The sequence below is a fragment of the Coccinella septempunctata genome, chromosome 4 (genome assembly GCF_907165205.1).
Source record: "Coccinella septempunctata chromosome 4, icCocSept1.1, whole genome shotgun sequence".
Taxonomy (NCBI): Eukaryota; Metazoa; Arthropoda; class Insecta; order Coleoptera; family Coccinellidae; genus Coccinella; species Coccinella septempunctata.
In genome coordinates, this window is record NC_058192.1 from 24,961,096 (window position 1) to 24,974,925 (window position 13,830).

Consider the following 13,830-nt stretch of genomic DNA (forward strand, 5'->3'; position numbering starts at 1 on the left):
TTGGAGAACTTTGAGAATTAAATTTTGACCCTCGAAATCTTTCAATTCAAAAATTGTTTGTAAAAATATTTCGGCATCGAAAAAAGACACTTGTTCCTTTTGTTATTCAGGGTGAGTATTTAGGTCCTTTCGTTTGCATAAAAGTGTAGCAGTACACTCGATTTGATTTACACCAGTGTAGAGGAAATGTAGTTTATCTACACATAGTCAGAAGGAGATGGAGATAAACTACACCTCCTCTACACTGGTGTAAATTCAGTCAGCAAACGAATACTAAAATCGAGTGTAGAAAAGTGCTACACTTTTTATGCAAACGAAAGGAGCTATTGTATTGTGCCTTTGACTTATAGATATAAATTTCAAGAGTTGATTCCCTTCACCGAGTAAACATGTTCCATCAGATGAGAATTTTCGAATCCTTACGTATTTAAGGAATTAAAGGTATTATTAGATTACAATAAACTTTCTTCTATTTAGGTAATTCAAGAATAAAACTTTGTTTTTATTAATTTCATTCTTTTTATGGATGTTTTTCCTCACATTTACTTTCATTCGAATTCTACATAGACTTTTGTAAATATCTTTTTGTGTTTTATCATCTACATGAAATTGATCATACGAAAGACATAGATTTTTGAGATGAATGCCGCAAACACTTAATGACTGTCCTTGCGATTGTTGTTAATGCAAGTAACGTCGAAAATTGCAGACACACTTAAACTCGAATGGCTTGTCGATTTCCATTGAACTCTAAAAGAGTTCAATGTCGATTTCAACCATAGCTCGTTGTTCACTTGTCAACTGTCAACCGCCAGCAAGTGTCAATCACTTGTCCGTGGAGGGTAGAATACCCAACATACACTTACCCTAGAAATTCAAATTTATTTAAATTTTCTTGATTTTCCCAGTTTACCAGGCAACTTCTCAAATTTTTACTGTCACGAGCACCTACAAAGTATGAGGAAAGTTTAAAAAAATGAATGCAATCGATTTAGCCGTTTCCACTTGATGACATGACATTGATGACAAAGCAAAACAGGACTCAATTTTTATTTATAAAGTTATCGAAGGAAATCTGTGGGATATTAGTTTTTTAAAGGAAATAAGTAACTGCTCTTGGTATAATTTTTCATGTCCTGGAAAAATTTCTTTAGGAAAATGATATGGATAACTGTTGCTATTTCAAGAATAAGAGGGAAAATAATTTTATGACGGAAACGAAATCTACACCAGCATTATGAATACTACAGAAGGAATACAAATAACCAAAACTTCCAAAAATTACTGCATATCTCTTTGAGCCTCAGCTGCTTTTTTGCCTTCATGAAAATAAAAAAGTTGAAAGTGCCTTAAATGTTTATTTCTGCCCTCCATGTTCAAACTGACAGTTGTGAACAGAATCACACGAAATTGTTCGTATATCAACCAAAGGATATTCTGATGACCATTAACAAATCCCAAAAAAAATTTTAACATTCACAAAAGAGTACCGCTGCTTACTGGTGCAGATCGATATCACTTCTTTGCCAACCCAATAGGAAAGGAAATCCACCATAAATCTGTTGGATTTGATCTATGTCACCAATTAATTATACAGTCTACTATTTTTCTTTGCTGAGGATGGATCTATAGATCTTCAGTGAAAACTATGTAAACTAGGATTTAATCTCTTCATAAACGTGGGTTGAAGTTTGATTCATTTATTTCCATAATTCAGTTGAGAATGAATGAAACGGACATTTCTCAAGAACTAGTTCAGATGAAAGATCGAATCAGAATCTGCTCAAGTAGAATAAATTGAAATTTCATTTATTTCCACTTCAGCGGGATATTTCAAATGGGAATCACACCAGCCATGCCGTCAATTTCACCTTGAAATGTTCATTTGGCCTACATCGTGTTTATTGCCACTCGAGAAAATCTGAAAACGTTCTCTAATAATTTCCGAATATAGGTTCGAAGTTCGAACTAACGAAGCTGCAACATGAAGTTCTAGGTCAAAAGCAGTGGTGCACTAAACGCAATTTCAGCTATTTCCTGCACCGCTTAATTGTTGCATTGAATGAGTTCAATTAGATGATTGGGGTATTTCATTCAGGAATGGAAGTTCCTTCAAACATTTCTAATTGAAATAAAGGAACCTATTCTATCATCCCAGTAACGAGTTGATTACGAGCTAAGGTAGTCCACTTTTTGAGGAAAACGAATCCTCAAGCATACTCATCGAATCCGATATTGTGTTACAGTCTTCAACAATTACTTTTTACAACAAAACCGATGAAGTCACATAACAATAAGAAAAGAAGTTCCACGGTATGGAGAGAATGAACCCAATATAATCAAGAATGTGCTCAAGTAGTTTGCCTGTGCTTTATTCACAAGAAAGAAGAATTGTGGAATGGATTTTCTTTTGTCGTGTTAAGACTACAGGACACTATTAAAAACAAAACCAAGAAACTAACATAACAATATAAAAAACCTTCAACTTCTCGATAGAACACAATATAACTAACGAAAATATTGTCTCGTTTTTTCGAGTTTCACATAACTTTGTTTGGGAAATAATATACTTCTATATCGAACTGAAGGAGTGGAAACGAAGAATTTCAGGAGAATAATACCCTCCCTTTTCTCAAGCTAATTTCGTTAAATTTGTATTGGGATGAATCTCTTCCTGATGCCTGAAATTTGGAAGTGTTTGATCAGACATTTTATATTCTATATTAACGACCGGTAGATTTTTGCAAAAAAATACTAAATTGAGATTAATCAAAGTAGTTGCCAACCTTTGGAACAGTTGGGATTCGCTCAAAGAGCCATATGGAAGGAATTCAGGCAACAAAAAAAAGCCGTCACGATGTGGATCTTGATTCGTTCCCAACTGACAGATACGTGGTGATTCGAAGTTCAAAATACATATAACCAAATTCACGAAGGGAGCAGACAAGCTATTCGAATGAAGGAAAATCAGACTCAGGAACTTCTGACCGAAGGAAGAATGAGAAATTCATGGGGGAGAGATTCAAATGATCAAAAGTACGAAAACTTAGTGACAAAAGACCAAGAAATGATAGACGAACATGAATGAATGAACAAAAACTCTAGGACTACACATAGTAAGACGAAATAAACCGATCAAGAGACAGATGGTCTTTTGATTCCATCAACAAAGTATTTTGTTTGTTTTCCGTCCGTCTTCGGGAAAGTAACTCATTTTTGCCGCTTCCAAATTGATTGAGGTTATTTCAAGCATTTACTGTGCTTTTCAGAACTTTTTTTGTCATCCAGGGTCTGCTGGATATCGACGTCTTTTAACATCTCCAATTATCGATCCAAAATTCGATTCAAAATTCCGAGAGAACTTTTTAGTCCAGTAACTTTATACGTCACAGCATGCGCCAAAACCGGTTTTTATTCATTTTTGCAGACTTGTTTATGATGTTGGCCTAATTAATAATCCAAGTCTGTGACCTCGAGTGCCGAACGCAACTTTGTCAAAAGTCTAAAAACCGCGAAAAAATAGTTTTTCAAATCTTGGCGATTATAACCCTAATGGACAAGTTTTTGAAGAAGTACCTTATCCGAGATAAATCCTTTCAAAGTTTATCACTTTTTTTGAATTCCGCAAGTTTTTGCAATTCTGTCGGTTTGACATTTTGACCCTGATTATAGTTACTATCGAAGCCCTATACTTCTATAATACGATGTTAAAAAAAAATTATAATTGTGAACGATGACGTTCAGGCTAAGCTACGGATAATGAAAAGAAAAAGATAATTTTCTGAAACTCTTTAGGGTTTTCACTCCTAGTCCCTGAAACTAAAAATTAATTAAAAAATTGAAATAATGGATTTGATCCTGCCTTAATTCTTGCACTGATTTGTCAGGTGTAAATGAGATAGATAAAATTGTTGCCTGACAATGGACGAAAAATGGAACTTTAAAATGATAACTTCGTTATCAACAATTTACCTACCATTTTTTGTTTATTGTCAGGCAACAATTTTTTCCATCTGATTTGCTCCTGACAAATTGGTGCAAGAATCTACGCAGGAGCAAATCAATTATTTCAATTTTTCAATTGATTTTGTTTCAGAGGCTGGGAGTGAAAACCTTAGAGAATTTCAGGAGACGCATAGTCCTCCCAGATTGAATTTCAATCGATATCAAAAAGACAATTACAACAAGAGTTAATAAGTTCATTTGTTGGGAAATTTGTTGGAGTAATATTATAAATCAAAAAAATTAACTAATTTAGCCCTGTTGGAAGGTCCCGCTTGAAGTTCGTCCGTATCTGGATTGACGTATTGAGATGGCATATACCCATCAGGGGATGGTGCATGATGAATCATTGACGTCATGTGTCCACAAGCCATCCTCCATTTCGACCTGGGACAGATCGTCGCCTTCTGAGATATCTACTACTGCAACATCAGGTATATTGTCACAAGAGGTGTCTGTAGTACCTCCAGACTGATGAGCTAAGTTTCCGTTAAGCGGTACTGGTGCAAATGAGAAGATTTGGGAGTGAAACTTAAGTCTAAGTGGCACCTTGCCAAGAGGGACTTTTGGGTGAGCGGTACAAACGGGTGTTAATCTCTGAAACTATTGGGTCTACATAGACAATTGTAATATCAAATTGTAGCAAATTTAATCTAGTTTCAAAACGTTCTGAAAAAGTTTCTTCAAAAACTAGCCCTTTAGGGCTATAACAGCCAAAATTTGAAAAAATAACGAATTTGTCGCGGTTTTTTCGATTTTCGACAAAGTTGAGTTCGGCGAAGAAGGTCACAAACTTAGATTATTCATTAGGGCAAAATCATAAACAAGTCTGCATAAAAATCAGAACTACCGGTTTTGACGCATACTACTACCCCATACTTTCAGGATAATTTTTGCATAGCTAGGAAGCGACTGTCAGATTCAGATGATTTTTCTTGATATGGGCGAAACCCGAGCAATGTTTGCACAAAAGGTCATATTCGATGAAGTCATTTGGCCGTACTCCTCAATCGTGTAACTTGTCAAGGTGTTTAAGAATCATTCACTGAATAACAATTGACAGACCAAAACAACATGGCTCTCAAAGTGTGTCAACATCACCTCATCCATAACTATTGGAAAACACTCAATAACATTGCCAGATATCAGTAAGTTCATAAGAACGTTCAATTTTTCAGAACTGATACTGAGCACAATATTATTGACATGTGACGTGCTCTGAAAGAGTAAGCACAACCTAGATTATCGAATAAAAAAATTATCTTGGAAGCGGAGTAAAGAAGATATGAAGAATGCGGTAGTCTAACAATGTTTTAGCATTTAACAAATAAATTGAATGTCCTTGTCCGAAATGTGGGATTTTGAAAAACTTTGATGACTTCAAATTATCAAGCGAATTCTCAGGTTTGTAAAATTTCAGAATTCTAGATGTATTAGAAGTGAAAATTTCAGAGACTATTCTATTTTAACATTCATATTGACATATTAACAGACAACGAATACACAAAAACGGATCTTGTATCAAAGGCCATTCAGTCATGATTAGTCATGATATCAACCTTTGGTTTTACACATAAATTGTTTTCGGTAATAATCTAGAAAGGCAATGAATCAGTATAGAATTGCGTTTCAGATCGGAAGCAAACCATTTTACACGATATATTGGATAAAATTGAAAAGTCACACTGTGGATATCCGTTCGGAATGTTCCAGGAAATAGGTAGTTCCTCGAAGGAATTGAAATTTCTCCCGTTTTATTGTTCGATACAATCGAATGCGACAATCGTGAATGAAACAAGAAAATTTCCAGGAAATGCTCCCTGTTGGGGGCCAAATGTTCTTTATATGTGAATCAATCCCACGAAATTCAATCAGAAGAATTATTGAACATGAACAACTTCACCAATGATTGTTCGACACACTTCTTAGTTTTTTTTTTAATGAAAAAGTATTCATTCAAAGTTGAAATGGATTTTCCTCTTCGTTGAGAAATCAAATACGGCCATTTATATAATATACAGTGCTAGTCTCTAACTCGGAATAAATTCAGTAAATCGAAGACAGTGTTTTTTGCGAATATACTCGGACAAGTCGATTAGTACCTATTTTAAATTGCGCATTTTTTTATGCAAGAAAATGCTATAAAGCTTCTCCTAAATATGAGATATGCAGTCATCGATAACTTTTTCAAACGAGAATCCTAATTTTTCATGACTATACGAAAAGGGTATATTAAGTTACACATTACCAAATATAATAGTAAACTCTTATTCCTTGTCGTTAAAACGATACTTAACAAACATCAACATCAACTCAATGAACTAAAGGCATTATTCGTTTACCATTTTCCTTTGAACGAAAAAGTTATATAGAACTGGGTAAGGAGAACCGCATCGTATCGAGCGAATATTAGCGAGGATATTTTTTATTAATTTGTCGTTTGTTTGTTTGACGAAATGATAAACAAATCCCAATTGGTATTCCATTATCAAACTACCTGAATGATTTAGATGAGTTGTATCAGATTTCTTCATTTTCGAATTTGTTGTTAAATGACAAAGAATAAGAATTTGATATTCAGTACTCATGTTTAACTTGATATACCCTTTAAGAATAGTCATAAGAATTAGCATCTCCATGGATTTACAGGATATATCATTTCTATTCTTATTTCTTATTTTTATTGATCTGTCTGAGCATATATTTACAACGAAAAAACTGTCTTTGATTTACTGAATTCATGCCTTCATTCACCGGTGTATATACAGGATGTTTCTAAATTGGAGGTACAAACGTCAAACGGAGAGGGAAGATAGCTTAGGTACGTTTTAGAAAAAAGGCCCCATAAACATGGTATCGTAAACGTTTCCTTTTGAGATAAAAGGTGCTCAAGTTTGAATTTTTGGCTTGGTATCAAAACAAGTTTCTAAAACACATTCATTATTAGAAATCAGTAGTTTAATTTGATGTGTCAAAACTAACAATGAATTTCTTCATCAGAACTTACGTACTAACTGAATTTTCATGACAAGTTGGATTTTTCAGAGGATTTCGAGAATATCGTTCAAAAGTTTTTTTTTCAGTATCGGTAGCAGATACTGAAAAACTACCATAAACTTTGGTACAATAACAAAGCTTGTTTCTACATTTTTTCAAATTAACTGTGGCTCACCAAAAAAAAGGTCTGGGAGAATCAGGGGATAGTGTTCCAGTAAAAATATCACCCTGTAGATTTGTATGTTGTGAACTATCAATTGTAATATTCATGCCAAATTGCAGTTGAATATCTTGTGAAGTGTAGATACTATAAGAGACAATCTTGATGAACGTTCTAACTTCAACACCTTGTATCTCGAAATCGAATCGTTTGCTTCCTATATGTTTGAAATTCTTTTTCTTAAAATTACTCGAGGAATCTAATCTTTTCGTTTGTTTTTCCAATTTACGAACACCCATTCCGTTTAAAGCAGGATTATAATTTCAATAGAAAATTAAATTATTATTGACAATGTCGCAACTGAGAGTAATAATTAAATTTTTCTCCATATATATATATATATATATATATATATATATATATATATATATATATATATATGGAAATTGAAAGTTTCGAAATTTTTATTATAGACGCCTCAGATCTCCAGAATTTCAAAGTTAACCGGTGGGGTGGTTCAATTTCAGCCATAATATACAAAGTGTATCTGAGTGAAACCGAAAGAATGAAACAGGTGATTTTTTGACGAAAATTGAAGTGGGTATTTGGCAGGTATCAAATTTTTTGAAAAACCTCCCCCCGGAAAATTACACCCCTCCGATGAATTACAAAAATATTGTTTTTTTTTTATTTTTCCTGCATATTAAGCTACATGACATTGCACAAACCTGGTATCGGTATTATTGTTTTTATGATTGTTCTTGCAAAGCACAAACTACTACAGATGTACTGTAGATATTAAGGCTGAATACCCTCAAGTTTTTTTCTCGTAAATGCTTGAGTTTGCGAAAAAACTTGTAGAAATAAAAAAGTTAGTATGTATGTAAGTAGGATGCATTGTACTTTTCAGCCATGTTGTTTTAAAAACAAAACCTTAAAAAAAAGTTGTGAGAAAAACTATCTTAGAGGTTAACTATTTACTTTCTGAGCATACTTCAGGGTTGAAAAATTCCAACATGTGTAACTCCATTGATAAATGATATTTACCAACTTACTTGTCTCAAACTGAATACACAGCGCAAATAAAAGACAAAACAATTTTTTTTGATCTTCGGAAGGGTGTAACTTTTTCGGAGGGAGGTTTTTCAAAAAATTTTATACCAAATACCCACCTTAATTTTCACCACAGAATCACATTTTACATGTTTTCGGTGTTATTCGGATACACCTTGTATAAATTCGTCCTACATTATTTCCTACATATTCTACCAATACTTGTTACAGCCTATATTGATGAACATTTTCTAAGTTAAAAATTGTCCTACTTGGTAAAATGAACTAATTGTGGACTGAAAAATGTGACTCATACTGTCCAGTAAATCAAAAAATCATTCGGAAATACAAACAAACACGAATATCTTTCCAATATTGATAGTATTGCACAATAAAAACAAAAGGGAAATATTCGATTATTATTTATAGCAGGTGTGTCTCATGTACGATTATGTAAATTCAAAAAGAGGGCGAAAACGTGGATCGTGCAGGCTGAAGTAATATACTAAGGAACTCAGGAGATTTTGCTAGAATATTTGCAAAAAACACTCAGATAGCATGCTCTCATAATTTTTTTGAGTTGATTTACCATGACCTGGAACTATCAAGAATTTTCCAAAATCCGGGGATCTCTCCATAGATTCTCCATTTAGGTGATCATCCACTGAAAATTGTCATGTAAATTAATATCACTATGTAGACTATAAAATTATCCCGTTAAATTCAAAATGTGCAGGAAATAGCAGAAGTGTTCCTTTTCCATACACACTTATACAAATTATATCCATTAGACATATCGGTAACTTGGAGTGAGAAGATTGTTGAAAAACATGCATATCACACGACGAGAGAAAAATCTGAAATGGAATTTTTGAAATCTCACAAAACGAATCATTTCACTAGTTCCGTAGGCGAACCTTTTCCGTCGAGAGCTTTTTTAAATCATACAATTGGTTTAATCTACCTCCAACATTGTGGTGAAATGTTGAGGTTTTATAAGAAGACAGTGACACAATTGAAATGAAGAAATAGACTGAATAAATAAGAATTACATCATGCTTTGTGCTCCGTCCATAGGGCATGTCCATTAATCACGTGGTCTTTTTGCAAGCACCGTGAGGTTTTAGACTAACTCCGCTCCGTAGCCAATTTCACGTGTAATTTTTTTGGTACAAAGTATCTTACAAATTTTCAGAATACCTACCTAATTTCGGAAAATAATGCACTATGATGAAAATTTGTAGACCAACATAAAAGCCTCACGTGAAAAATGGAAAACCTTATTGGAATAAAAATATATGTAAAAACCATGCTTAAAAATTTTCAACAAATAAAAAGTCCAAGCTCAGATGGATAAGTCTCTTCAAAATAAGAAACATTGAACCTTTTTGAGCTTGCCTCTGAATTTGTTCTCAGCATTTCATCACCAAGCGGAAAATGTATATTTATATCATCACTAAAAGATATAAATTCATTTTTTGTAGTGTGAATCAGTAACCAATTGAAAAATTTTCTCTCAGAGTGTTCACTAGAATCTTTCGGCGAACTTACACCAATATTAGGCTTAAAACTTTTGAGGGGTTTCAAACAATCAACCTGCCTAACACTGTTAAGTTGCTCAATAAAATTAACTTAAAAAAAATCCATCAAATATAGATATATTCGATGGAATGTTTAAAATGTTACTACATTATTAAATTAAGGAGTTTCTGGATGACAAGGATTATTGTATAATAAGTTCCTGAAGGTTAACTTTTCTAATTTAATTTTGAGTTGTCCTATACATTGTGCATGTCTTGAGGGATCAATAAATATTATTATTACAATTTTTAACACCGATCTATTCAACTGAAATATTTTTATAGTAGTACGACTTCCAGTTGCACCGGAGACAGCATAGTCACATATTGCTTTGGCATAATGCTTAAAAAAAGTTCTTTTTTGAAATTTAATATTTTGTTTGTTTTTCCTGAGATTTACCTTACGTGGCCTAAAAAAAATATGGCCTTCTGAATACCAACATAAGAATAAACATGACTGTTTTTAAGATTCCTAAATGGTATAAGTCACTGTATTTCCAGCATTTAATACAAAAGAAATTTCTATTACAGTGAGTCAAGCCTTGTTCAATTAAATTTTACAAAAGGTGTTCAAAGTGGCCACCATGAGCCCTGATACATGCTCTTCACCTCTTAATAAATGATTGCTTTATTCTGCTTGCATGTCTCATAACAGTTGCTAAAAATTTCAAAAACAAGGTTTACATAAAACTATAGGTCTTGACTCACTGTATTAAGAATATCTTTTGTATTAAATGCTGTAAATACAGTGATTTTACCATTTCGGGACCTCAATGAAACTGATGGCATAATTTTTCTTACTTTGGCATTCTGGTAACTAACCATATTTTTTTACACCACGTTAGATTGAACTCTGGCAAAAAATATTCAAAACGGGATATTTGTTCAAGAAAAACTATGCATGTGCCCCAAAAATCATGAAAAACATTTGGTAGCGCAACTATCCTGAAATACTATCCAAAAAACAGATGGAAAAAATTCCTTCATTTGGAGTCTAGCCACCAAGAAATGGCAAGGGGGGATTTATTCTGAATTTCCGAAAATGTCGAATATCTCCAAAACCGAGGGACGAAATATAAAACATATTTTTTTGAACTGCCACAACGTACTGTACCCGAAGGTACCATATCATCCATTCAATAGGCCACACGCTGTAGCAGGTATAAGCTCAACGTACGCCACAAATTGGCTTTTGTGTCAATTCCTATGGTTTTTGATTTTGCATCCAGAATGCCAAAATTTCATCATATTTTTTTTAAATATGATGAGAAAAAGGAGGATTATATAAGCTGGAACTTCAATTATGTAGAAATTTTATTGTTATGATCAAAAAATTTCATAAACAATATGAAACAAAAGGTCTCAAACACTCGAAATTCACAATGTGAAAGCAGCATAGAAACAAAATGCACATACCAAATCATTGCAAAACTGGTTAACTATTTATGAGTAATGAAAAAATAATTCGGTAATAAAAGATTTCTATTCGTTCCATCACAATTTCTTTTTTCATAGTTTTTCGAAGAATTCAACCGTATGTTTTTCGTAGATATCTTAATTCGTCGAAAAATGTTGAATTTATAACTCGTGTAGAGCATAAAAGAAATTGTTTTCGAATAGTTCTTTCATGGCGCCATTTTATACTGATGGCTAGATGGCTATCCCATTTGAACTAACAAAATAGTATGGAATTCGTTCATCTATGAAATGTTTTAGTTGAATAGATCGAAGTGCACCTCATCAGTTGCCTCCCAAAATTTCTGGTTAACGGTTTATGTCAATTACCCGTATATGTTATTCATTTTGTCAGCTATTTCATAATACTTTCAACGAAGTATCTAGAAGATAAAGGAACTATACCTACACGCAGGCAGAATTCCAAGAGATAAACTGAAATGTGTGTAGCAATTTACTCTAGTAATATTTCATTCTCGAATACTTCGTTGTCAGTCGGTTTCCACGGGAAATGGGATTTTCTAGCCTGAGAATGACATCTCGCCATTTATAAAAAGTGAAGTAGATTTGCACATGGATTTGATGTTTGAATAGCATTGGGTGGCAAAATGGCCATTGATCGGAGGATATAAAACTGGCCATCAAAATCTGCAGGGAATTAACTTCCAACGAAAGTTATCGATAAACGTGGTATATTTATTCTTTACGATACATTTTAATGATCAATAAATTGAAGAAGCTTTTTCAAATTTCCCCATTTTAAGAGGTTCTTAGCGTTAAAATAATTTTTGTCCCTTTTGGATATGACGTTGAGTGGAACTAGCGAAATTGTTTCGTTTTTGGTTTCAATTCTCATGATCATTCTGTGCATTCTGACCTTTTTCTGCATCGTGCAGAGTAACCCATGTTGTGAAACCTTGTACATGTGTAGAGTATTGAGCTGTGGGAGATCACGAATGAGGATTATTTGATTTTTAAGTGAACCTATTATTCAAGGTCGGTACACAAATTTCTACATTAATTATTTCAGATTTGTACGCTAGGCTATAAGTTCAACAAAAAACCCCTTTTTATGTTAAAAAATCATAAAGTATGTTACAGTGAAAATTGAATAGAGATTTCTTTATTAGAACAAATATGATAATAGCTCTTACGTCTCTTGAGTCTTTGAAAATTTAAGAAATCATATCATTCTATCTCTCTGTATATATAGGGTGATTCTTCATCAGAAGATGCTCATACAATCAGGGTAGAGGAGGTGCTTTTTAAAAACCTTTATTTATTTTGTGAAAATCGTATAATCTGTTTTAAGTACATTTCACATTGTTTGTCAGAATGAAGTAGGTAAGTAAGTAAGTAAGGTATGTATCAAAAAGGAATAAGCGAGGGGTGAACCGGTCGTGAATTGTGGTGAACAAATTGTAGGAATTGTTTTGAATTGCCATGAATTGTCATGAATTGAATTGAATTGCCAGGAATTGTTGAGAATTGTCGTGAATTTTCAGGAATTGTTGTGAATTGTCATGAATTTTCGCGAAATGTTTGGAATTGTTATGAATTGCAAAGCAGTTTTTCAAATTATTATGCATCCACTGACATGTAATTTTTAGTTGTGCAACTTCCTAGTCTCATAAATGAGTAGCATCTATTCATTCATATGGGCATACCTAGTATACAGGGTCATTCTTTCTTAATCCCACCCAAAATCATACGAAAAACTACAGAATATATTTTCACGCAATTCATTTTCAGTGGGCTATCCGAGATGTCGTTGAAATCTGAAATATGTGAAATATACAGGGTGTTCCCGAATTCATGCGACAAAATTCAGGAGGTGATGGCTCATATGAAATTAAGATGGGTCTTTCTTGTAACAAAATTTTCTCAGCCCACCCCTTTGTGAGATATCACTCCTAAAAGGTGGTGACTAAAATTCAGGGAATCAATAGGGCCGCTAGTTCGAATCCTGCCCGGAGGTGTACTTTTTCAGAATTCAATAATTGTCTGTGTGCCGTTAACCTCTTTATTTATTATAACTCACAGTCATGAATTCTACTTCTTAATTTAAATTTCGCCTTATGATTTTTACTTCTGAAAACCATCAAAAAATGTCACATCAACTATATGCCTGTAATTCATCATTTTTGAAATATTCAACCAACAATAGGTATATCTAGTAGTAACTCTCAGTTCTAATTATTTATCTAATTTTCAAATAATTAAATAATGAATAATAGTAAAAGTCCGTAATTCTCATCTACACATCTCTGCAACTAGAAAATTGCAGAACTAAAGCTTTCGTGTCAGCGCATGGCCTAATAATTAAAATAACTCTTTGGAATTCATAACAATTCCACAAAACTCATAAGAATTTTCAAACAATTCTTGGATTGTTTGACAATTTATCGCAATTCACGGCAATCCACAAAATTTCCTGACAATTTACGACAATTAACAACATTTCCTGTCAATTCACGACCATTCTCAACAATTCCTGGCAGTTCACTTCTCCAGTTTCATATTGTTGAAATCAATTGCAAACATGTCAATGTTGTTTCATTATATTCGCCAATCAATCGTTGA

General features: G+C 33.3%; 1 protein-coding gene across 7 annotated transcripts in view; it reads right to left on the reverse strand.

The window, feature by feature from the left end:
* LOC123312153 (sodium bicarbonate cotransporter 3) overlaps window positions 1-13,830 on the reverse strand; it is a 107,912-nt gene that overhangs the window by 36,200 nt on the left and 57,882 nt on the right. For 5 of the 7 annotated variants that reach the window (XM_044896406.1, XM_044896409.1, XM_044896407.1 and 2 more), the window contains one exon: window positions 8,802-8,876. The exons of the other annotated variants lie outside the window; for them this stretch is intronic. In XM_044896406.1, coding sequence (XP_044752341.1) covers window positions 8,802-8,876 — 75 coding nt within the window. The remainder of the gene's footprint in view (window positions 1-8,801; window positions 8,877-13,830) is intronic. 7 annotated transcript variants of the gene reach the window in all.